General features: G+C 36.0%; 1 protein-coding gene across 2 annotated transcripts in view; it reads right to left on the reverse strand.

Annotated features, from left to right (window-relative positions):
* The window catches only part of BMP2K (BMP2 inducible kinase), a 128,887-nt gene that overhangs the window by 23,112 nt on the left and 82,095 nt on the right, over positions 1–23,680 (reverse strand). For both annotated transcript variants that reach the window (XM_065878342.1, XM_065878343.1), the window contains exons 8-14: positions 21,236–21,339; positions 19,675–19,754; positions 15,223–15,383; positions 9,771–9,955; positions 8,255–8,353; positions 7,177–7,361; positions 4,565–4,722 (exon numbers count right to left, since the gene is read on the reverse strand). In XM_065878342.1, the coding sequence (XP_065734414.1) occupies positions 4,565–4,722; positions 7,177–7,361; positions 8,255–8,353; positions 9,771–9,955; positions 15,223–15,383; positions 19,675–19,754; positions 21,236–21,339 (972 nt within the window). The remainder of the gene's footprint in view (positions 1–4,564; positions 4,723–7,176; positions 7,362–8,254; positions 8,354–9,770; positions 9,956–15,222; positions 15,384–19,674; positions 19,755–21,235; positions 21,340–23,680) is intronic.

Below are 23,680 nucleotides of genomic sequence, written 5' to 3' on the forward strand. Positions count from 1 at the left end.
AGTAGAAGCTTGGGAATCTACGTATTAACATATTCTCCAGGTTTATAAACCACTACTGTTCCAATGGTTCCCAGCACATAAAAATGCAAAGTTACCACTAAAGTTCTTTGAATCCTCATGCAGTGATGTATTATCTCCATCTATCTATGGTAAATTCATGGTAAATGTATAAACAGCACCATGTAGTTATGACAAGAGTACAAATACTATCATGTAGGGGTAAACAAATATTTTTTATATATGGGGTCCCCATAAGTTAAAATATGAAGATACTGTTCCATACAAAGTTCATTTATCCAATTATTTCACAACAGGAAACAGAATAAACTCACTATAAAATGAATCATGCTCTCATTGTTCCAAAAAACACAGGATCAATTTTTCCATGGAAGATTTTTTAAAAAAACATTTAGATTTCTAAAGTTTACATGATAATCTGGGTCCCAGGGCACAAAATAAAAGATAAACATACATATTAATTTTTTAATTATCAATTACCTATAAATAAAAACTAACAAAATGGTATGTAGAGTTTCAAATACATAGTCACCCCTAAAATGTATTTAAGCTCCATTTTCAAAGAACTGGTTTTCTTTTCATTAGAGCAAAACTTGAGCTTGATTTGTCCAATATAAGAAACTTACCTCTTCCTGCCTTCCCAAAAGAATTGTGTGCTGAATAAAGACAGTATCTTTTCAAGAATTAGAATGGATACAGATGGCAAAAATACAGGATTTTAAAATCCTAAAATCAAACTGTATTTCATACTATCATCAGAAAATAAATATACTCTAAAAAGTTAATTCAGCAGCTTATATGGATAATGGCTTGAATAGCCAAAAGGTTAAAGAATAAGGTTTAAAAGTACAGTCTTCATCTGATACTTTTGACACTGTTCTAATATACCCGAAAAGTTCTGTTATTCTGCCCTAAAGGAACAGTGATAGGTCTGAATCAGCTTAAAATGGTGAGAGTTAATGTTTTACAACAAACTAACTATATATACAGATGTTTATATCTATTTCATACTGTGGCTTCAGAAAAAAACACCCAACACATTCAGTAGATATGCAAAGCAGCCACAGTCTTTAGTTTCTTCTACTCTTCCTTTTAGTTATTTTGATGCAATTTTAAACAGAAATAAACAATAAATCCACTATCAACAAGAAAACAATATTCCATCAAGTATTACTTTTAGTTAACATGTAGAGCTACACAACTATTCAAACAAATGCAACTTAAAGATTTTCCCAATGCAAACACCTGTATTCTAATTCATGTTTAATGTATTAAATATTATGACAATTAGACTTCTGAAGTTTACATACTAATCTGGATGCTTTGATACAAAAGACCATGAAAAATACAAGCTTAAAACTGTAAAAAATACTGAGACTGGCTTTATTAATAACGCTTAATTTCGATTTAATGTTTTAGTCTTAAATAGGAACAGGTAAAAAATTCCAAACCATAAATATTGTTACACTGAAAGCAAAAGCAAGAAGAATTTGATTTATATTTTACATGTTAAATCCCTCTGCCAGCTGGATTCAACTGTTCTCTTAAAGATCACTAAAAAACCGGTTTTTTTATCACCAGTCACTGGTATCTTGGAATTTTAGTATTTCAAAATATAATTTTTAAATTACCTTCTGGAAAATACACACAAGTAAAATATTTCCTAGACAGCACATCTTTTTGCTTTTTTTTTTTAAAATAAATAACCACATACCATTTAAAAACTAAAACCTCAAATGGCAATGTTTTATTCTGAACAATCATTACATGGGCAATGCCTATATTTTTAAGGACCATACATAAAAGTATTCAGTTTCTCACTGGAAAGCTTTCATAAGCCAAATATAAAAAAAATCTCAGAAAGGACTTTGAAAAATTGTTGATAAATATCTGTGCTGAGAAAAAAGATAAATTTGATATTCCAAACACATTGATAATTTATTCATTTTGGAAAAAGTTGATAGGGACAGAGGAACCAACCAGTAATGACCAACAATCAATTTTCATTACACCGCTAGTCTACTGAAACTCTTAAGGTTCTAGAAGAGGTCTTTTGCCCATCGGTGTAATTTAAACCCTTATCAAGTAGATCAAATATTAGATACCTTATTGGTTGTAAGTGAAACGGGTGCTAAGATGACTCAATATTACAATAAAGTCAAATCTGGGAGGAAATCTTTCTAAACTATATTCTATACTTTATTGAGTTCTTTATAAACTTTATTAAAGACATTTCAGCTTTTTTGAACCCCATCACTATAACTATCAATTATTAAGGGAAAACCAGACATTTTCCCATCTCTTTCCATGCTGTCATACATCACTTCTGCTGTTGATGTGTTTGCCCACAAAGCCCCTTCTATTTGGTTTTTTTCATTGCCAGCTGAGAAACCTGACAGTTTAGATATAATTTTTAAGTGCTGGTTATAGAGCAATAACCTCAGGAGTCAGAGCCCAAAGACTTATACAGAAGGTGAGAAAAGCAGAGGTGACATTTATGGAGTGCCCAGACTCTTTAAAGACATTATTTAATCTTCTTGACAACCCTATGAAGTAAGCATCATTATACCCAGTTTATAAATGAGTAAGTGAAACAGCAGTTAAGTGACTTTACAGAGGTAAACCTAATTAAATGACTTGGCCAGGTATCAGAATTCACGTTTTCTGGTGCTATGTGCCAATTTCAGTACACTGTCCTTGTGACAGTGATTTCAATAGCTCGGGGACCATCTAGGCAGTTTCCCAAGTGGCTGAGTTGCTCCATGTCTGACCTTCAGATAAAATCCCTCCTGCATTTGGATAAAATGCAGATAAAATCCCTCCTGCATCATTTGGAACTTAGTATCTTTCCATATCTAATGCTGCAATGAAGTCTGAACTCTCTTGGCATACACATGTGTCTACAAACACATACACAAATTACACATGTAATCAGACCTTAACGTTTGAAAGCAAATAGCTGGTTAAGAGTTTTACATGCTAAATCCAATTTTTATGAAGTTAGGTATACATGAATATTGGTATGCCATTCTTGCCTATGCAAAGTAACTAACACTTGGGTGTCACTACAAATTCTAGGGAGCTTAGAATAACATTTTTATAAGGCACAAAAAAAAAATGTGAATACTTTACCCATTCCATAAATTGATTTATTTTTTAAAAACAGTGGGGAAGGGAATGTTCACCCAAAGAGTAGAAAACACTGATTTAGCAAACCTTAGTTACTATCCTGGTCAGAATACATTAAAATGAATATCTTAATTTTCCCTTTTGCTTTAAAAATAATTCTGTAAATTACAAAGATTGGTTACCCCCTGTATCTCCCTATCATCTCCCTAAAGGAAAGAGATATTTTGCTTCCTTTTTTAAATATCTTGCTTTGGGGACCACTCAACATAAATTGTAGGAAAAATGCCAAACAAAAATGTTGTACTTTAAAACAAATTTTTTTAATTAAAAAAAAAATGTGAGATTGGTTTTACCAAAGTCAACAAACCTTTATTAAAGGCTCAGAACTCATTTTATATCTGCATTTAATCAATTTAATTTTTCATAATCATATAACCAATATGTAAAATACCAATTTAAATTCCAAACAACTATTCTTACATGAATTCAGGGCATTTACAAACTTTATATAAAATATATACCAATTTGGAACAAAGTACTTCATCTAATTAATGTTCTCATAAGGCCAGTTACCTAAAATAAAATAGAAAGTAGGAACTATACCTAGGGACCATCAAGACCCTCTTTTCACATGCAAAATGGGGAAACACACTGGGCACACACGTGCACACACACCCCCCCAAGACTCAGAAACCTGACAATTATCTATAGACTCCAGGAGTGAGCTTTTTGCTACTGTTTTGCAACCTCCCCAAAATACTCCATACATACCTTTTCCAAAAAATAACTTCTAAAATATGTGTAGCGAGACTTGACATATATATTAGGTAGTTTAAGATAAGGCAATGACTGTAAGTAAAAACATTGAGATATCTGATTTAAAATGGAAAAGAATTTATTTCACTTTTGCCATACCAGGACAACAAGGCAGCCCGTTTATGTCACCACTCATTAAAGGGACATTACAAAACATTAACATAATGTAGTAGCCATGTTTTCTTTCAGGCACTTTCAAAGGGCATCTCAGACCCACAATATCTTCTACTGAGTGTGCAAGAAAACAGAGCTGCAAAATGATTAGTAAGGCAAGATACTAATCTCTCCCTTTTTATTTGAGCATTAATTTTCCATTTTTTGGAGATTTCTGAATTAACATTCAAAGATATGCAGTATTTAAGTGCTCGGAATCAGCATATTATCAGCAATCGTGGGTTTAACAGCTACTATCAAGCAATTGATTTCTAAAGCACACAATATAGTTTGATAGTATATGTAAAAGAAGATGGCCTGAATTTTGCCCTCAAATGCACAAAAAGAAATTTCTCTTTACCATCCCAAAACAGGCTTTGGCCTTGCTGAATAATTATAGAGCTGTTATTTTACTGTGAAGCAAAATAAGCCTTCAAGTGTCCCTTACTTGATCTTAGAAGGTCAAATTCTCTGTCCAACAGTTCCTCTTCTGTTAACTTGGAGAAATTATCCTCTCCAAAAGGATTCCACCCTGACATATCAGGTGGGTTACTGATGTTCTTCTGATTTGTAACATTTGCAACTGCCTCTTTATCAGCAACTGACCTAGAGTAAAAATTAAGAGAGGAAAAAGGAGGAAAAACATACATTATAATTGAAAATTTTAAAGTTTCCTAGTTCATACTTTATAAATAGTTGGAAAAGCAGATCATTTTATTATGATGGAGGTGGCAGTAAGGGCATGGATTGGAAAGGAGACCACATGGGATATGAATCCCCTCCATAAAGGTCACTAGCCGTGTACCCTTGGGCAAGTTCCTTAACTTCTCTAGGTCTCAACTTGCTTATCTGTGAAACAAGAGTAGCAGTATCTACCTCATAGGGTTACTGAGAAGATTAAATGATTTAATACATGTAAAGCAGAGAGAACATAAATAAATAAATAAGCACTCATTAAATATTAACTATTATTTATCATAGTGAATAAACCTTAAAGTGAGAATCAGTTCCCATATCAAACAGTATCACTCTAAAATCACTACTGAATAAGGTGATTTTATGTCCTGGTTATGCTGAGAGACATCACAATAATTTTCCTTTTGACAAAGACATTCTCTACATAGCTACCAACAAAAGGTGAGCTGCTAGAATTGCTTTATGAATTGCCTAAAACTAGAGGAGGGTTATTTTCTATATAATAAATTATTCGTGGTGTTTAAAATATCTATAGTCTGGGGCTTCCCTGGTGGCGCAGTGGTTGAGAGTCCGCCTGCCGATGCATGGGACACAGGTTTGTGCCCCCGTCTGGGAAGATCCCACATGCCACCAAATGGCTGGGCCCGTAAGCCATGGCCGCTGAGCCTGCGCGTCCGGGGCCTGTGCTCCGCAACGGCAGAGGCCACAACAGTGAGAGGCCCGCATGCCGCAAAAACAAACAAACAACAACGACAAAAATCTATAGTCTGGAGCCTAGGACTACTGGTTCTATGAAATTTATCCAATAGGCCTCTTGGCTTTTAATAGAAGATGAGAGTTTAAAGCCTTCTTAACCTAAGAATACCTGGGTACCTCTCCCTCAACCCAGCCTGGAAATACAGCATAGGCACGAGGCAGTATAACGAAGTTGTCAAGTTCATTTAACAATTCAGATCCAGATCTTCTAACACTGGTAATGGAGGGAGAATCTCTATGTGCTTCTAAAGAAGTATCTCAATTTTGCAAGCCTTGACTCATCCCCTTAAATTCACCTTCCCCTTGGGAGCTCATTTCCGTTGCCACCACACAGATCTTGAAAGGGAAGAAAGGGCAAAAGTTGCCCATTTAATCCCCTAGCCCAAGCCCCTTCAGTATAGTTGAGCCAAGAATGGAACGTTTGAACACTCACTGAAAGCTAGAATTGCCAACTAGTAGATAGTCTTTCTAGTAAATATAACTCAGCTATCTTAATAATAAATGTAATTCAGTTTAGAACCCACTCTAGGAATGCATCAACTGCCTCCGTATGAAGGAATCCCATCTCTAATTCCAAAACTACCTTCAAGGACTTTCCAAGTTCTAGAAACACAGATAAGAGAGGTTAAAACTCAAAGAGAAATGGGCATGCCCCTCCTGCCTGTCAATGATCGTTTTACAACTTTAGAATTCCCGATCTGAATCATCTTCCTCCTGTTCCTGGAATGAATTTATGGATTCTTCTTCGTAGACTGTAACTCAAGGGAGGGTGTCACCTTAACCTACACTTCAAACACGTGTTAAAATATGTCTGCAAGTTCTCTGACACTCCTCCCTCAAAGGGTGGAACCAAATTCCCCTGTCCTTGAATGTGGGCTAGATCTAGTGGCTCAATTCTAACAAATGAAATATGGTGGAAGTGCCAACGTGTGACTTCTGAGACTAGATCATAAGAGGCATCAAAGGTTCCTCCTTGCCCTCTCTTTTGGACCACGTGTTCTGAAAGAAACCAGAATAAACAACTCCTTGTTCAAAACAGTCTTTGATTTTGCCAAAGAGAATACTCAAGCAGCCTTTTAGAGAGATCCATGTGACAAAAAACTTAGGCCTCCTGCCCAAAGCCATGTGAGTGACCTTACAAACAGATCCACCAGTACCAGGCAAGCCTTCAGTGGACTGCAGCCCCAGCCAACATCTTAACTGTAACCTCATGAGAGACCCTTCCCTGGTCATAACCATACAGGTAAGCTACTCCTAAATTCCTGATCCAAAGAAAGTGTGTGAGATAATAAATGTTTATCATCGTTTTAAACTACTAAGTTTGTCAAACAAAGAATGTGTCTTAACATATAAGCTAATAATTTTCTTAGCCTTAAATGCTGCTGGATGTTGCTAAGCCTTATTTGCAAATAGCAGTTAGCAGAATTAACTGATGGAAATGGAAAGAAGGATGGAGATGCAAAGGGGTCAGGAGAGAGGACTAGTAAGAGAACAAAGGGAACTCTAAGATGGGCTCTAAATTAATTCAGGAGCCACTTAGTGACTCTACTCCATGATAACACCCACTGCCACAATAATTTCCTTTGTATTCAATGGAAAAATACTTGCCTATTGGCACTATAAGAGGAGTCCATTATGGTTCCAACCTGAGCTGGAAGTGATGAAGTGTAGGACACTAAGGCTGGTGAGAACTCTTGAGGGGAAGTGAGATATTCTGGTGATGCCTGTTGTTGAGACTGCTGATGTTGAGCTAGCATTTGCTGCTGCAAGAAAGCCTGCTGATACTGCTGCATCTGAAACAAAAAATGCCGTTATATAAAACAATGCTCAAGGTCACTAAAGCACTGTCAGCATTGCACCTATTTACTATGCTCCTTCCTTTTCACACTGGCAACAAAATCAGAAACCTGAAAAACAATTTTTATCTGAAGGAGCGGCTCGCTATTAGAAAACTACAAGATGAAATAAATCTAAAGGACTCCCCTGGTGGTCCAGTGGTTAAGACTTTGCCTTCCAGGGCAGGGAGAGCAGGTTCGATCCCTGGGGGAACGAAGATCCCACATGCCTGGCGGCCAAAAAACCAAAACAGAAATAAATCTATTTAAGAAGTTGTTTAACTGGACTTACTGCGGTGATCATTTTGTAATATATCCAAATATCGAATTATTACGTTACCTCAGGTAGACAGTTTCAGGTATACGAATATAATCTTATGTCAATTATACCTCAATTTAAAAAAAAAAGGAACTGGAAAGTTAGCGTCACCTGGCAGGATTCAAAAATTCTCCTTTAAATAGTTTAATAAAAAATGATACGGTAGTTTAAAGTCACTTGGTATAGCAGTTGCTGTAAAAACAGGTCAAACTATTCTCTGAAGCAAATGCAACTTTCCTTTGGGTTTCTTTTCTTTTCTTCAGCAGACATTTGCCAAATGAGAGAGACATATGACAAGAGATCCTGGGTAACCAATCATCTCCTTATACTATCAGATAAGATGTGCCAGATCCACGTTCAGCCCAATGTAAAGCTGCTTGAGAATACATATCTGGCTTTGATCAAATACATGTTAATAAACTAACGAGTTGATCCTGAATTATTAAATTCTGAATAATACAATTCGTACTGTGAATTCCAACACTGGAATGTATACTCAGAGAGAAATCTCTAGAAATTACATAACGCTTACCATTGTAGGATACTGTGATGCAGAAGGTTGCGGCTGATATACTGAATGCATTAAAAACTGTTGTTGAAGTATCTGTTGCTGTTGCACTGCATGTTGATACTACAATTGGAAAAACAAACTCATCAGTATTACTCATGCCTTTTTTGTGCGAGAACCTTTTTTTTTTAGATATTGATCTTACCATAACAATGACTTGGGTACTCAAGAGTCCAAACACTAATGTAAGATACCTATAGTCAGTAAGTGACTATAACTTAAATCAGCTTATTGGAATTGGTTTCAAAATTATCAATGAAACATAAGAGATTCAACTAAAACCATCTCCAGCACAGTTTAAGGATGTCTGGAAGAAACCTAAACCTAAACACGTTTACCAGCTGATGAAGACCCATGAAGTGACTTGTGTCCAGGAACCATTACAGTAAATTCCCAAGATCCTCTGTCTCCCCTTCAATGATATCTTCTGGCCATCCAATGGCACCCCTATTTAACTATCCTCCACTCTGGGTCTATCAGTCAAGACCAGAGGACGGGGTACACCCATGAGAAGTAGCATGCATATAATTGGCTCAAAAATAGTCAGGAAATGATGGAAGGATGATGATGACAGTCATTAAATTTAAAATAGTTTAGTGCTAACTAGAGATGCGCAGGGTCTGATGAGGCAAAGGACAGACTAGAACTTAAGGTCATGTTTTTCTATGTCCCTTCCAACTGTAAATGCCAACCCTACACACATACACATACACACACACACCCCCCCAACAAAGGCAAAAAAAGAAAAAATAAGAACAAAAACCCAAGACAATATTACTTCTAAAAGTCTTAATATCACCTTTCCAACAATAACATTATTAGTCTATATATATGAACTCAAAATGTAACCTGAAAAAGATAATATTCATCATAAATTGCAGTACTTATTTGCAATGCCAAATGATTGGGTGAACATCGTTTGCTTCATAAAGCCACGATACAACCTATTACAACAGGAGTATTCTTGAGTAACTCACAGAATGCAAATAAAATATATATTCTTTTTTGTAATTTTTTTATTTATTTATTTTTATTTTCGGCTGCGTTGGGTCTTCACTGCTGTGAGCAGGCTTTCTCTAGCTGCGTTGAGTGGGGGCTACTCTTCGTTGTGGTGCTCAGGCTTCTCATTGCAGTGGCTTCTCTTGTTGCGGAGCGTAAGCTCTAGGCACGCAGGCTTCAGTAGCTGTGGCATGTGGGCTCAGTAGTTGTGGCACATGGGCTTAGTTGCTCCCTGGCATGTGGGATCTTCCCGGACCAGGACTCGAACCCGTGTCCCCTGCATTGGCAGGCTGATTTTTAACCACTGCACCACTACAGAAGTCCAAACTACATATTCTTTTAATAATCAGGAAACTGAGCAAAATGTTTACTCCAATCTACAGTTCAAAGTACCCATGATACAAAAGGGAATTCACTGCTACTCAAGAGCGGCATGAGTTCCACAACAGTACTTCTGTACCTCAAGTAAGGAAAGAATCACCTGCTGCATATAAGCGTCCTGAAGTAGCTGCTGCTGCTGCTGAGGAGGACGCTGCTGCAGATGAAGCTGCTGCAACCTCCAGTCTCCCTGCTGTAACTGCTGAAGTACTCGATGCTGCTGTGGAGGCTGCTGAGTGGGCCCCTGACCCAGTGAAATCTCAGGGCCATTTCCAGGTCTCAGCGCTCCTAAAAGAGGTTTCCGAAAACTTACATTAACATACTCATGACATCAATAAAATGGCTGCATTTCAAAACACGCATTCCAATAATCATTAACCAAGGCATTCATATCCTCATCTTATAGAAACTTCCATGTGCGTATGGTCTAAAGGGATTACTTACTATAATAAAAGTACCCATGAAAGTTAATTTTGTCAGTTACCACTCGTGAACAAGTCAACATCTTAGAAACACTTAATCTTTCACACTTCATCTCTCCATGAACACACCAACCATGCCAATTTGAAATGTTCCACATTTCTCAACTGTATCATGCACCATCATGAGTCTGCATCTTTGCTGACATGATTCTCTGTCTAAAATGCCACTTTCCACCCACTGCAACTCTTCTTACCTTTAAAGTTTATCTCAAATCTCTCTTCCTTCTTCCTTCCTTTAGTGCTTCCGCTCAGTTTATAATGTTTCTTTTTGCCTTGCACATATTAATTGTTTACATGGTTATTTCCTAACTGAAGGATGGGGTGAAGACTTATTTATTATTTCTTTTAGTGCCCCAAAGAACTTTTTACATAACAGATGTTCAATAAATGCTGCTGTAGTGAATCAGTTACTAACACTGTCTCCTAAATAGGCATTTTTTTATAAGCTTTATAAATTTTACCATAGGAAAATCCTATGAATAAACTTTTGAAATAACCGAAAAAGGATGAGACAGACAACTTCAAAAAAAGGAAATTCAATATACTGTAATTTCTATATTCTCTTCCAACAGGTTACCATAAATTCAAATATGACTCTTTAACCCTAAGGGGAGAAAAGGATGGAGAGTGCAAGAAGAGAGAGAGAAGGATTCTTTTTCATCAATGTTAATGTCTTCAAACCTCCACAGGCCTTAAGAATATACAATGCAGAAAAGACAGTCTCTTCAATAAGTGGTGCTGGGAAAACTGGACAGCTACATGTAAAAGAATGAAATTAGAACACTCCCTAACACCATACACAAAAATAAACTCAAAATGGATTCAAGACCTAAATGTAAGGCCAGAAACTATCAAACTCTTAGAGGAAAACACAGGCAGAACACTCTATGACATAAATCACAGCACAATCCTTTTTGATCCACCTCCTAGAGAAATGGAAATAAAAACAAAAATAAACAAATGGACCTAATGAAACTTAAAAACTTTTGCACAGCAAAGGAAACCATAAACAAGAAGAAAAGACAACCCTCAGAATGGGAGAAAATATGTGCAAATGAAGCAACTGAGAAAGGATTAATTTCCAAAATTTACAAGCAGCTCACGCAGCTCAATAACAAAAAAACAAACAACCCAATCCAAAAACGGGCAGAAGACCTAAATAGACATTTCTCCAAAGAAGATATACAGATTGCCAATAAACACATGAAAGAATGCTCAACATCATTAATCATTAGAGGAATGCAAATCAAAACTACAATATGAGATATCACCTCTCACCAGTCAGAATGGCCATCATCAGACCTACAAACAATAAATGCTGGAGAGTGTGTGTTGAAAAGGGAACCTTCATACACTGTTGGTGGGAATGTAAATTGATATAGCCACTGTGGAGAACAGTATGGAAGTTCCTTAAAAAACTAAAAATAGAACTACCATACGACCCAGCAATCCCACTACTGGGCATATACCCTGAAAAAACTATAATTCAAAAAGAGTCATGTACCACAATGTTCATTGCAGCTCTATTTACAATAGCCAGGACATGGAAGCAACCTAAGTGTCCATCGACAGATGAATGGAGAAAGAAGATGTGGCACATATATACAATGGAATATTACGCAGCCATAAAAAGGAACAAAACTGAGTTATTTGTAGTGAGGTGGATGGACCTAGAGTCTGTCATACAGAGTGAAGTAAGTCAGAAAGAGAAAAAAAAAATACCATATGCTAACACATACATATGGAATCTAAAAAAAAAAAAAGTGGTCATGAAGAACCTAGGGGCAAGATGGGAATAAAGATGCAGACCTACTAGAGAATGGACTTGAGGATACGGGGAGGGGGAAGGGTAAGCTGTGACAAAGTGAGGGAGTGGTAGTGTATATATGGACATATATACACTACCAAATGTGAAATAGATGGCTAGTGGGAAGCAGCCGCATAGCACAGGGAGATCAGCTCGGTGCTTTGTGACCACCTAGAGGGGTGGGATAGGAAGGGTGGGAGGGAGGGAGATGCAAGAGGGAGGAGATATGGGGATATATGTATATGTATAACTGATTCACTTTGTTATAAAGCAGAAACTAACACACCATTGTAAAGCAATTATACTCCAATAAAAATGTTAAAAAAAAAAAAAACACTCCACAGGCCTTAAATTCAACACCTCTACGAAAATCGTTTTATAATTATTTCTTATTCTTCCAATTACAAAAAAATGGCATGTTCATTTTAATTATTCTTGAAAATGTTTATAAAAGTACAGGAAGGAAATTAAAACCATAACTCCGCCACACAGACATAACCACGATTAGCCTTTTAAGTGTATTTATTTCCAGTTGGAAGAGTATTAAAAAGTTCAGCTCCTCAGCTATACATTCATCTTTTAAGGCCCTGATGTCTAACTGGAGAACACTTTCAGCTGCAGGTGAAGCCCAATCACAAGCCAATGAGCATCATGCAATAACTCATGGAACTCACCTCTCACCTCACAAACCGTGACTTCTCTTTAGTGTTATCAAGCTGAATAGAGCTCCTTGTTTCTCAAGCCAAGACCACAGAGCACCGGAGAACTCCCAAAAAACATCACTACAATCCTACATGAAAACCATGCTTCCGAGTACATCATTAAATCCTCATACTATTATTCCCCATTTTGCAAATGATGAAATGAAGGCTCAGAGAAGTTCAGTAAATTCATGAGTTAAAGACAAACGATAAACTGGAAGAAAATATTTACAATATATTTGGCAAAGAATATTCAGATTACATAAAATCTTCAGAGCAATAAAAAGTAAATAAAAGACAATCTCATGGAAAATTGCAAAAGACAATTCACAGAAGAAAACAAATGGTCAGTAAACAAGAAACAGTACCGTTAATCAGGAATATTAAAATAAAATCAAAAATGTTTCACCTGTCAATAGGGAAACATTTTTAAAAAACCAGTACTATCAAGTGTTGGTAAAGACAAGGATGAAAGGACACTCACACCTCGTTGGTGCTGTAGTGTAAATTTCTGAAGTCTTCTTTGGATGGTAATTTGGCAGTATCTGAATAATTTTAAATGAGTGTACTTTAATAGCTTCCTCAGAAGAATGCTGACATGGAAATCAAGTGTTCGTTATATAGATGTTTACCACAACGCTATTAATAATAGCAAATGCTGGAAATAACCAAAAAGGTTTTATAAACTATTGTACATTCATATGACGGAATACCACATACCTATTAAAAACTACATGGTAGATCTATATGCACTGATATGCAAAGCTCTCCAAAGTATATTACGTTTTTAAAAAAATCAAGTTGTAGAGAACTATGTATAGTATGAATCCATTTGTGTTTAACCCAACGTGGATTATTTATATCTGTGTATATGCATGCAAGAACATAAAAAAGGACTAGGAGGATGTATACCAAACTGCTGCTAGTTTACTCTGGAAAGAAAAAGAATGGGGACTTCTACATTGCTCTGAATGCTATTGTATTGTATGAATATATTTTTTAAATTTATTCATGTGTTACTTTTTTTTTTAACATCTTTATTGGAGTATAATTGCTTTACAATGGTATGTTAGTTTCTGCTTTATAACAAAGTGAATCAGCTCTACATATACATATATCCCCATATCTCCTCCCTCTTGCGTCTCCCTCCCTCCCACCCTCCCTATCCCATCCCTCCAGGCGGTCACAAAGCACCGAGCTGATCTCCCTGTGCTATGCGGCTGCTTCCCACTAGCTATCTATTTTACGTTTGGTAGTGTATATATGTCCATGCCACTCTCTCACTTTGTCCCAGCTTACCCTTCCCCCTCCCCATATCCTCAAGTCCATTCTCTAGTAGGTCTATGTCTTTATTCCTGTCTTACCCCTAGGTTCTTCATGACTTTTATTTTTTTAGATTCCATACTTTTTATATAAGATTTAATGAGAAAAGCAATGCTAAGAGATGTACAGGGCTTCCCTGGTGGCGCAGTGGTTGAGAGTCCGCCTGCCGGTGCAGGGGACACGGGTTTGTGCCCCGGTCCAGGAAGATCCCACATGCCGCGGAGCGGCTGGGCCCGTGAGCCATGGCCGCTGAGCCTGCGCGTCCGGAGCCTGTGCTCCGCAACGGGAGAGGCCACAACAGTGAGAGGCTCATGTACCGCAAAAAAAAAAAAACAAAAAAACAGAATAGCATCTCCAACCCAAACACTGAATGCTTACCATGAAACAGAATTCTCCTAGATACCATACACCTTGTTATTTACTCTTTATAACAGGCAAAATGGCTGTTTTCCCATTTTACAGAAGAGAACAGTGAGGCTAAGAAATGGTAAAATGGGAATTGGACATAAAAGACTTCAAATTCCCCTTTTGTTCCCTTTTCCCTTTCCCTATTCCTCCATCAGGTATGCCTGATCACCACAGGCTCATGTTACATCAGATAACATAAATGTCTTCCCTGAGCATATACTTTACCTAATAGTAGTAACAGTAGTTAATAGTGAACATTTCTTAAGGACATATTATGTGGCAGACATTATAGTATGCAGTCATTTAATCTTCACAACAGTCCCATTAGATAGGTACTAGTATTTTCATAACACATATTACTAAAAAATAGGAGAAATAGGACTCAAATCCAGGTTCTGAAGACTCAACATGTAGGCTTTTAACCATTAGAGTATCCTAATTTAAAACATACTAGTTGAAAACACTTTAACGTTAAAGCTTTGTAAGCCTAGAGTTTCAAATTCCTCCTTTCCAATACAATATAGAATTTTCTATACTCTTGAACTTTAGTATCAACCTCGAACCCTACTAGTCGATGACTCTAGAGATAAGCAGGTTGTGAGCTTTTCATACCATACTTTTACACTGCCCGTACCTTCCTTTTGCTGACAACATTAGGAAAACAATTAGGTGGGTTTATTAGACATTAGTAGCCTTATGTTTCTTAAAGCACTATGTGACATATCTGCTTCACAACAGTAAGTCTGCCAATAATTTACATTTCTAGGAAATCGAGCCATAAAAGGTTTATGTAAATTAACTAAAAAGAAGACGAGGTTGGCAGAGCTGTATCACCTTTTGGTCTGTGGTTACTGAATTCACCAGGAGCTGGGACTTTAACAGGTATTGCTGAACTTTGAATGGTCAGCACACTAGGAGTGGCAGTAGTAGAATTCGCCTTTGGTCTCTGTCTTGGTGCAATTGAGGTTTCTGTTGGTCCAATGGTATCTGTTATTCTACAACAGAAGAACACATGTCATTCCAAATACTGGGATCATTTCTAACTTACTATTTGTTCTATAAAGGAGCTATTTCAACAGATGCATATTTATTATTATTGATGATCATGTTAGTCCTCTTGGCTTCTTCCTAAGTCTCATTTTCAAGTACTAAATGTTTAATGAAGATAAGAAAGTAAATAAAATAAACCTAACCAATTTCCTCAAGCCAGATTGCTACCACTTATAGTCTGCCACCGGAGCTGGCAGAAAAAGAGTATAGAATTGCTCTTAAGGAGATAAAATAAAGGAAGCAAACAGAAGTCTTCTCAATAAGGTTTTGGACAAAACAGAGCCAATTCCCTAAACCAGTCAGAGAAACAAAAATAAGAAACAACAAACAACAGTCTCCTTTAGCTTGGACTCTTGGCTTAAGAAAAAAAAAAAGAATAGGGCCTAAGGCATGTAAAACAAAAGAAGCCAAAACTTTTAACTGGTGGAGCTATCAGCTCACATTCAGCATCTTGAATCTCTAACTTTGCTTTACTTAAAACACTGAATGGAAATTATATAAAGGCTTTCCCACTAGGACTTAGTTTAGGCCACAAATGTGAGTGGTCAAGTGGAAAGCAGTTTTGAAAGCAAGAGACACTAAATATAATTCAAGGAGACACAGACATTTGCTTTTCTCTTTCAAAAATAGCCAGGAAAAATCTTTAACTTACAGATTTATCAACTCTGCTTTCTATAAATTCAGAACCAAAAACTCGAATACTTCTTAATAGGGTCTATGCTCACTTTTCAAAAGGATTGCAATAAAATCTCTTTATCAAGTTCCCTTAGCACATTTTCAAAATGATCTGATGCTTAAAAGTTTTGCATACATATGATTTATCAAGTACACATCTGCGGCATTTAGAGGAAGTCCTATCACAACTGCACAGAACTCTACAGTTCTTTCCTCTACCTGGAGATACCACAAGAGGGAGCCCTCTCAACAACTATCTTTCTCAGAAAGAAAGGATGTGAAATTGAATCAAAAGATTTTGGAAGATCATAGAAATGCGTTGTATGTGTGCTGTTTTCTAAAAATAACATTTATGTTTTACACGGGATGGGGATGGTACAAGTCATATGAAAATAGAACTAAAAGGCTATAAAAAGATCCTGTATACATGTAACCAATTATATCTCATTTAATCTAATTATTTATTGAGTTCAAATTATGGATATGGCACTAAAACCAATGCTGTACTCCCTAAACTCAAGTAATTTGGGGTAAATATTGTATACAATCTTTCTATTTGCCTACCCATTCTTCATTAAGTGGGTAGTATATAGGCCAAACCTCACCCTGCCTTGTTCCTGTTCTAAATAGCTCCATAAAGGATTCACAACACACGAGCAGGGCAAACCTCTAAAAAGCATATTAAAAGTTCTGCAGACTTTGTTTAGTCTATTGTTTCCTAACTTATTTCACTAATGTACCAATATCTATTATACAATTACTGATATCCAGCTTATAGGGCTCAGTCTTCAAAGAATTTACAGCCTACCTAGGAAGATATGGCACATGTTCATGAAAATATAATAAAATACAAGACAGAAAAAGTAACCAGCGCTAAGCTAATACTGTCAAGAGTTTCATGGAAGAGTAATTTTACCTTTAACCTGACTTGGCTAGAGAAGGCGCAGGTGAGAACTGGAGGTTAAACATAAATATGATTTCATCAGACAGTAAAAGAAAGTAAGCGGTCTATGAAGAAATGGGAGGAGAATGCCTGGACAGATTCAGCAAAGTGAAAATACAAACTTAACTAAAATGAAAGAACGAGTAATTACTGACATCAACACTGCTACTGCAGCTTCCTTTGCACTATTGTAGCAGACAAAGAGCTGGTTTTTTGCTTCCTTTCTTTTCTTTTCTGCTGACTAGCCTGAACAATCTTCCTAAAATACACTCTCTTCTCTTAAAATCCCTCAGTGTTTCCATCTGCCAGGGCAGTGATTCTCAACCCTTCCATCTTTAAGATATAAATCACGTAAGTTTCACATGTGTAACAGTCCCAAGAGCAGATGCAAATTTTGGGGAGGTGGATGGGGGGTTTTAAGAAGTGAAACAAAAAGTGCCACTGACTGAAGGCAGGGCAGGCAGATAATATCCATAAAAGCTTTAAAACATGTAAATAATGATACTGGCTATTTAAAGATTCCCCCTCCTCCCCTCTCTGGAAATATGCCTTTTACCTGGAAAAAAAAAAGATTTACAACTTTTTAACATTTAGAATTTTTCAACTTCTTTACTGATACTATCAATAAAAAGTAAACTTATATTATTGACCAATAAGCACCAATGAACCCTATTTTTTTAATATACATAATGTATAGATTTAACATACTATGAATAGCACTGTGAATTTCAGTTAACTATTTCGTTGACTATTTCATTTCCTTATAATTGTATAGCTGTAACTTGTGTCATGGTGAAAAGATATTCAAAGCATTTCTGTTCGGTTGACTCATGCTTTTTTAAAAAATTTGTATCTACTTTCTTAAAGATTTAATCATTAACAAAATAATTATTTTAAAATATAAGTAACAATAAAATTCAACTGACAAGTCCTACAATAATTCATAATGACCACTCAACTATAACAGCAGTTGCTAACTACAGCTATGTCATGGGTAAGACAGTCAGTCATGCTGGATTCCTGCAAGTTAGATGTCACATTACTCCTTCGTCTCTTACTCAAAAGAGTATTTTAAATTTAAGTGAATGAAGATAATGTTTTTAGAGTGATGCCATATTTTTTTTAAAAAACTAAGTCATTCTCAAGTGATATTTCAATAATTTACAAATAACAGATTATTTATAACACACCTGACAACCAAGTTCCAAATAGTAGAACTGACTGCAAAGTTGAAAGCTCACCGTCCTAAAGGCCAAAATCCAAATTTCTCAGCATGACATATAAACAAAGTTGCTCATGACTGATATTTACCTACCCACTCCTCTTCTTCATTTCCCACCACTCCTGTACATGTGCCCTTATTATGCCCCAGCCTTGTAGTTTCACAAAGGCTGTCCTCACCGGCAATGTTTGCCTGCTATGGTTTCACTGCCCATCATTCCAAGTGACTAGACTATTCATCCTTCAAGAAAAGAGTCCAGCAACTCCCACCGGATTCTTCCTGTGCTCCTGTCTTCTTTCCCTTCCTCCACCCTCAGAGCTGCCTGATATCTATCAAGGTGTGACTGTTCACCTGTCTATCTTCATTTGGATCAGAGCTCCTTGGAAATAAACACTGCTGCTTTTTCTTTGTGGTCTCAGTATCTGTATCTTGCATGCAACAAGTGCGTGACAAATATTTTTTATGTATTTTATGTCAAATAAAATACTTTGCATAAGTAAAATACAACACAAAAAACTGTGACCAAGAAATCTCCCCAAATGTAATATTACGCCTGTCTGATAATCTAAAATACAGTCCTGCTTATTAACTTTTAAACTCAAAAAAGAAAGCACGAGAAAAATTTAAAAAATCAGTCATTAATTCAATCATTAGTCAGATTTAGGTCTTAACCTATGTAATTCATATCAAACATTAATGTAGTAAAGAACTATAAAAATTATTTAAGGGCTTCCCTGGTGGCGCAGTGGTTGAGAGTCCGCCTGCCGATGCAGGGGACGCAGGTTCGTGCCCCGGTCTGGGAAGATCCCACATGCCGCGGAGCGGCTGGGCCCGTGAGCCATGGCCGCTGGGCCTGCGCGTCCGGAGCCTGTGCTCCGCAACGGGAGAGGCCACAGCAGTGAGAGGCCCGCGTACCGCAAAAAAAAAAAAAAAAAAAAAAAAATTATTTAAAACATTATATTTCTTTATCAGTCTTAAAAGTATTACCATTATAACCACTCATTATAAATTATACATAGCTATTTTTTCTTTCAGTAAATTAAAAAAAGTCATACTAGCTATTAAGTAAAACATAAAATCTCATAAATTAGTTGCCATGTGATGAAATGACAACTCTCCCCTGTAAAAGGACCCAGTGTAACATCAGCAGTTACACAATCACTTCGTGATTGCTGAGAGGGAGCAGTTCAAGTGCGACTGCTGTCAAACCCTGTTATATAAGAAAGCCTATTCTGTACTTGCAAAAAGGAATACGACATACCACATGCAATAAGGAATACGACACTTTTTGTGGGTGAAGATGATATTTAATGAATGACACTTGCTAGGATTAAAAACAAGAACTGTCCTCTTTTTTCCTAAATGCCTTTTCAAATTTCAGCATAGTTTTGCCTACCTGGCTTTTATTTGGCTTTTCCTAGAAGCTGCTTCACTAGCAGTCATCGGTTCAGGAAGAGCTGAAGGAATAGGAGAATTCTTGGAAGAAAAAATAAAACTTTTCATTTTAGTTTTTATTTCAATTGCAGAAAGCTTTACTTAAACACTACAGATACATTCTTAAATTTTAAAAGTATTGTCTGTGAGACAATCTCTTCACCTCAGTTATCTATAAATTGTTCACATATATTTGCAAATATCAGTGCATGTTATACAAATGTCATTTTCATATTTGTGTTCCACAAAATTGTTCACACATATTTGCAAATATCAGTGCATGTTATACAAATGTCACTTTCATATTTGTGTTCCACAGAAACCCTTGGAAAATAAACAGAAAAATATCATTATATCCACTTTACAAATGGGTAAATCTTGGGTATAAAGAATTATATTACACTTGTAAATCAATGACTATTTCACACTCTTTGGAAGAAGAAGCAAAACACCAAGCACATGAATACCGTGTTGTTTTACACACTGCAGGTAATTTTCATGACACTGCTTGTCAAGTCTAGAAAACAAGAGGAGAGGCTTCACTCATTTGTTTATCCTCTATTATGTTTGGCTTATAGTAAGTACTCAATAAATGTTTGCTGAGTGAAAAGCTAAAAATTCAGGCAAATGTCAAATAAAGCTACTTTCATTACGAGAATGTTAGTAATGACTTTCAGCTTCAACCAAGAATATATTATATTGACATAGTAAGAACTTCAAAAAACAAAAAGGTACCAAATTCCTTCTTTTTTCTCAGTGGGGTGGATTAAGTTATACACAAAGGAAACCTATAAAACAAGTCAGGCCAGAATGACCTTCACAATGTTGAGAACAGCTTAAAAATCACTGATGATTCTAGACTTCTATTAAAATTAGCAGACTCTCCATATACCGTTAATCTGATGTAGTTAAGTATGCAGACACCAGATACATTCAAAGCCTTTGCATGGTAATAGCTATTACCAACTCAGCTTCCCTGCACTAGACACTGGGTTTTACATTTATTATTTCTAATCCTCATAATTACTATCCCTGTTTTACAGAAAAAGTAACAAACTATTAAGCAACTCCCCAAAATATACAAAATCAGTCACTGATTTGAACCCAGTTCTCTGCATTTACAATGCCTATGCTCTTTATGCCAAAGGTAACCAAACTTTAGAGTGCTTAGTGTCTCAGTAATTTTTCATGACACCCGGCCCCACCCTGCTCCCCCAAAATCTAACAGTCCTGTTTTTGCAACAGTTAGGCCCAAACAACTTAATAATAGTAGTTTGTGCTGTATCAGACAGAGGTCACTGTGTTTCCCTCAAATATGCAAAATATCCTGCAGTGCCCTCAATCCACTGTAGCTCCCCAGAGCACCACAGTACATAGTTTGGCAACTGTAGCTTTGTATCAAAAATACTAATCACAAACATACCATGAGACCACTTGTCTTGAAACAAGTAACTCTGAAAGTATATATATCCGCACAGATAAAATGGATTTTAAATTCATATCCTACTTGTAAAACTACTTACATTGATGTTGGAGACTGGACAATCCTTTTTGGCAAATTTAAATGCAAAATATGACACTTGAAATATATCGGGTCTACGTTCTGGATCTGGTTCAAGCATGAACCCTGCAAGAATAGATCAAAATGTTAAGATGTTTCATTGAACACGGAAGCAATTAGGGGTACATTAAAAGGATAAATATATATATATATATATATATATATATTTATTTCCATTCTAAGAGCAGTGATGATTCCAGCAAACTTTGTTAACGTATACAGAAAACATTAGAATTGCTATTTTATACAATATCCCAAACTAAAGACAAACCAGTCCTAGAACAGTTCTGTACTGAAAGTATGAACGACAAATATGAGTATTTTTCTGGGACCCTAACGCAAAAGAAAAAGTGAGTTTAGTAAACACTGGGGAATTACCCAAAAAAGTTTCAGGGCTGTAGTAGGGGTCCTTATTTTCACTATTATCTAAAATACCTCTACTAATTTTTAAGTGCTCCTAAATCATGTAAGAGAAGACTAAACTTGTATGCATTATAGTCTGTTTAACAAAGTAGTAGAGGGTTGGCACTATAATTTTCCTAAAACATGCTTTCTTCCCACACTGATGATAGCAATATTCATCACAGTTCTGTATTTCAACATGCTATCCACATCCTGTTCAGAAGTACAAGCATAATTTCATGGTTCTATTATGAACAGATTTCACACCAACCCTACAGCATTGTTTGGAAGGCCTGACCTTTTTCCTAACCAAAATGACCACTACCACTTGTCAATTTCTTGAACTACTTGTTAGTTTACAATTTCACAAGAAGGCTGACATTTATACTCAATTACATATGTTAAAAAATCCATATTTTGTTAAAACAGTCTTCATATTCTAACGCTGCTTCATTGATTAACTCTAAGTTCTTATCTTATTCAAATAATTTTTAAACCTATCTGCAATGTAAAATTTACAGCGTTAATTAGATAATATTCTAAAATTTACTAACAAAATTATGTACAGAGGTATCAAGGTATATAAACAGCTAAATTAAAATTATAAATCAAAATGAATTAAATCTACCTTTCAAACTTAAGTAATATTTGAACAAACAATGTGTAATACATCTCCAACAGCATGATAAATTTATTTGCTAAAAACATGGTTGTTTGGCAAGTGACACTAAGCACATACAAAAGTTTATTTGGGAGATTCTGAACTCGGTTTTATTATATCCTGCATATCACTTGATTTTATATACTTAAAAAGGCTAACAGATATCACTTACAAAATTGATATTTTACTATTGTATCACCATTGTTAGAAATAACTCAGAACATTTAATTCTAACATTTATTAATGCATATTCAACTTCATTCAAATCCAGAAAAGATCTGAAAAATCTACAAGGTTTATTTCATCCTCCAAAGTTATATTTTATCTTGATACCAACAGATATTACATGTTTTAAAAGTAACAACAGTACATGATATGGGGATAAATTTAAACAGACTTTTACCAATGTGGGTAGAACTGATAACATCTTATAAGCAAACAAAAGGACCTCTAACTCCCCTGGCTCATGTTTCCATGTGGGAATACATCTTCTGGAGGCACTTCCGTTTGTCGAACTGTACTGATACCATTTATGTGACATAACATCAGCCTAAAAGGTCATGACTAGCATTTATTTTAGTAAAGTAGAATAGAAAATATTAGAGTGCATTACTGTAAGTATAAGCAATGTTTCAAGAAACTTGTTTTATGTGTATGTATATGTAAAATGTATTTTTTACCATGGATCACTGTCAAGCAGTTTGAAAACCACTGTGCTAGTGACCTCTATTAGTATAATACAGTCCTCGCCAAGGGAAAGACAGTGATTTGTCTAATTTAGACTAGAAAAGAAGAAATAAGCACCCACACGTGTCCATCTCTGTTGCTCTTTCTTTCAACAGTTTACTCTCAGGACATGTATGTTCTCTACAGAACCGTGTTTTGCCAAGTGTCCTACTTCTGTGGAAGCAGTCCATGGTTTTCCAACATTGTCTATGACTCTGTGAGAGTATATTTGGGGGTTGTATATGCATTAATAGGCCCATTTGGCTTCGGAGTCCCTTCTGCAATCTGCTTTGTCATTTTATCTAATGAGATCCTGTGCCCCATCTCTAATTTGGTTCTAAATTCAAAGTATAAAGAGGCTGAAACCCACAGTAGACCATGGTTACATTTTTATCTCTGAATATTTTTATATTGAAGCTTATCAGCCGTTTAAAAAAAAAAAGAAAAAATCTCAATAAGGCACTGTTAAAGCACTTAATAACGTAATTTTTCAAACTCTCCAAAAGAATGGATTGCAAAATGTACTCCTAGATTACTGAATGATGTAATCTGGAGTGTAGAGGTATCAGTTCTAATCCAGCTAAACACTGGAGCATATCTACCAAAAATGACAATTTC

This window comes from Phocoena phocoena, chromosome 5, assembly GCF_963924675.1.
Source record: "Phocoena phocoena chromosome 5, mPhoPho1.1, whole genome shotgun sequence".
Lineage (NCBI taxonomy): Eukaryota > Metazoa > Chordata > Mammalia > Artiodactyla > Phocoenidae > Phocoena > Phocoena phocoena.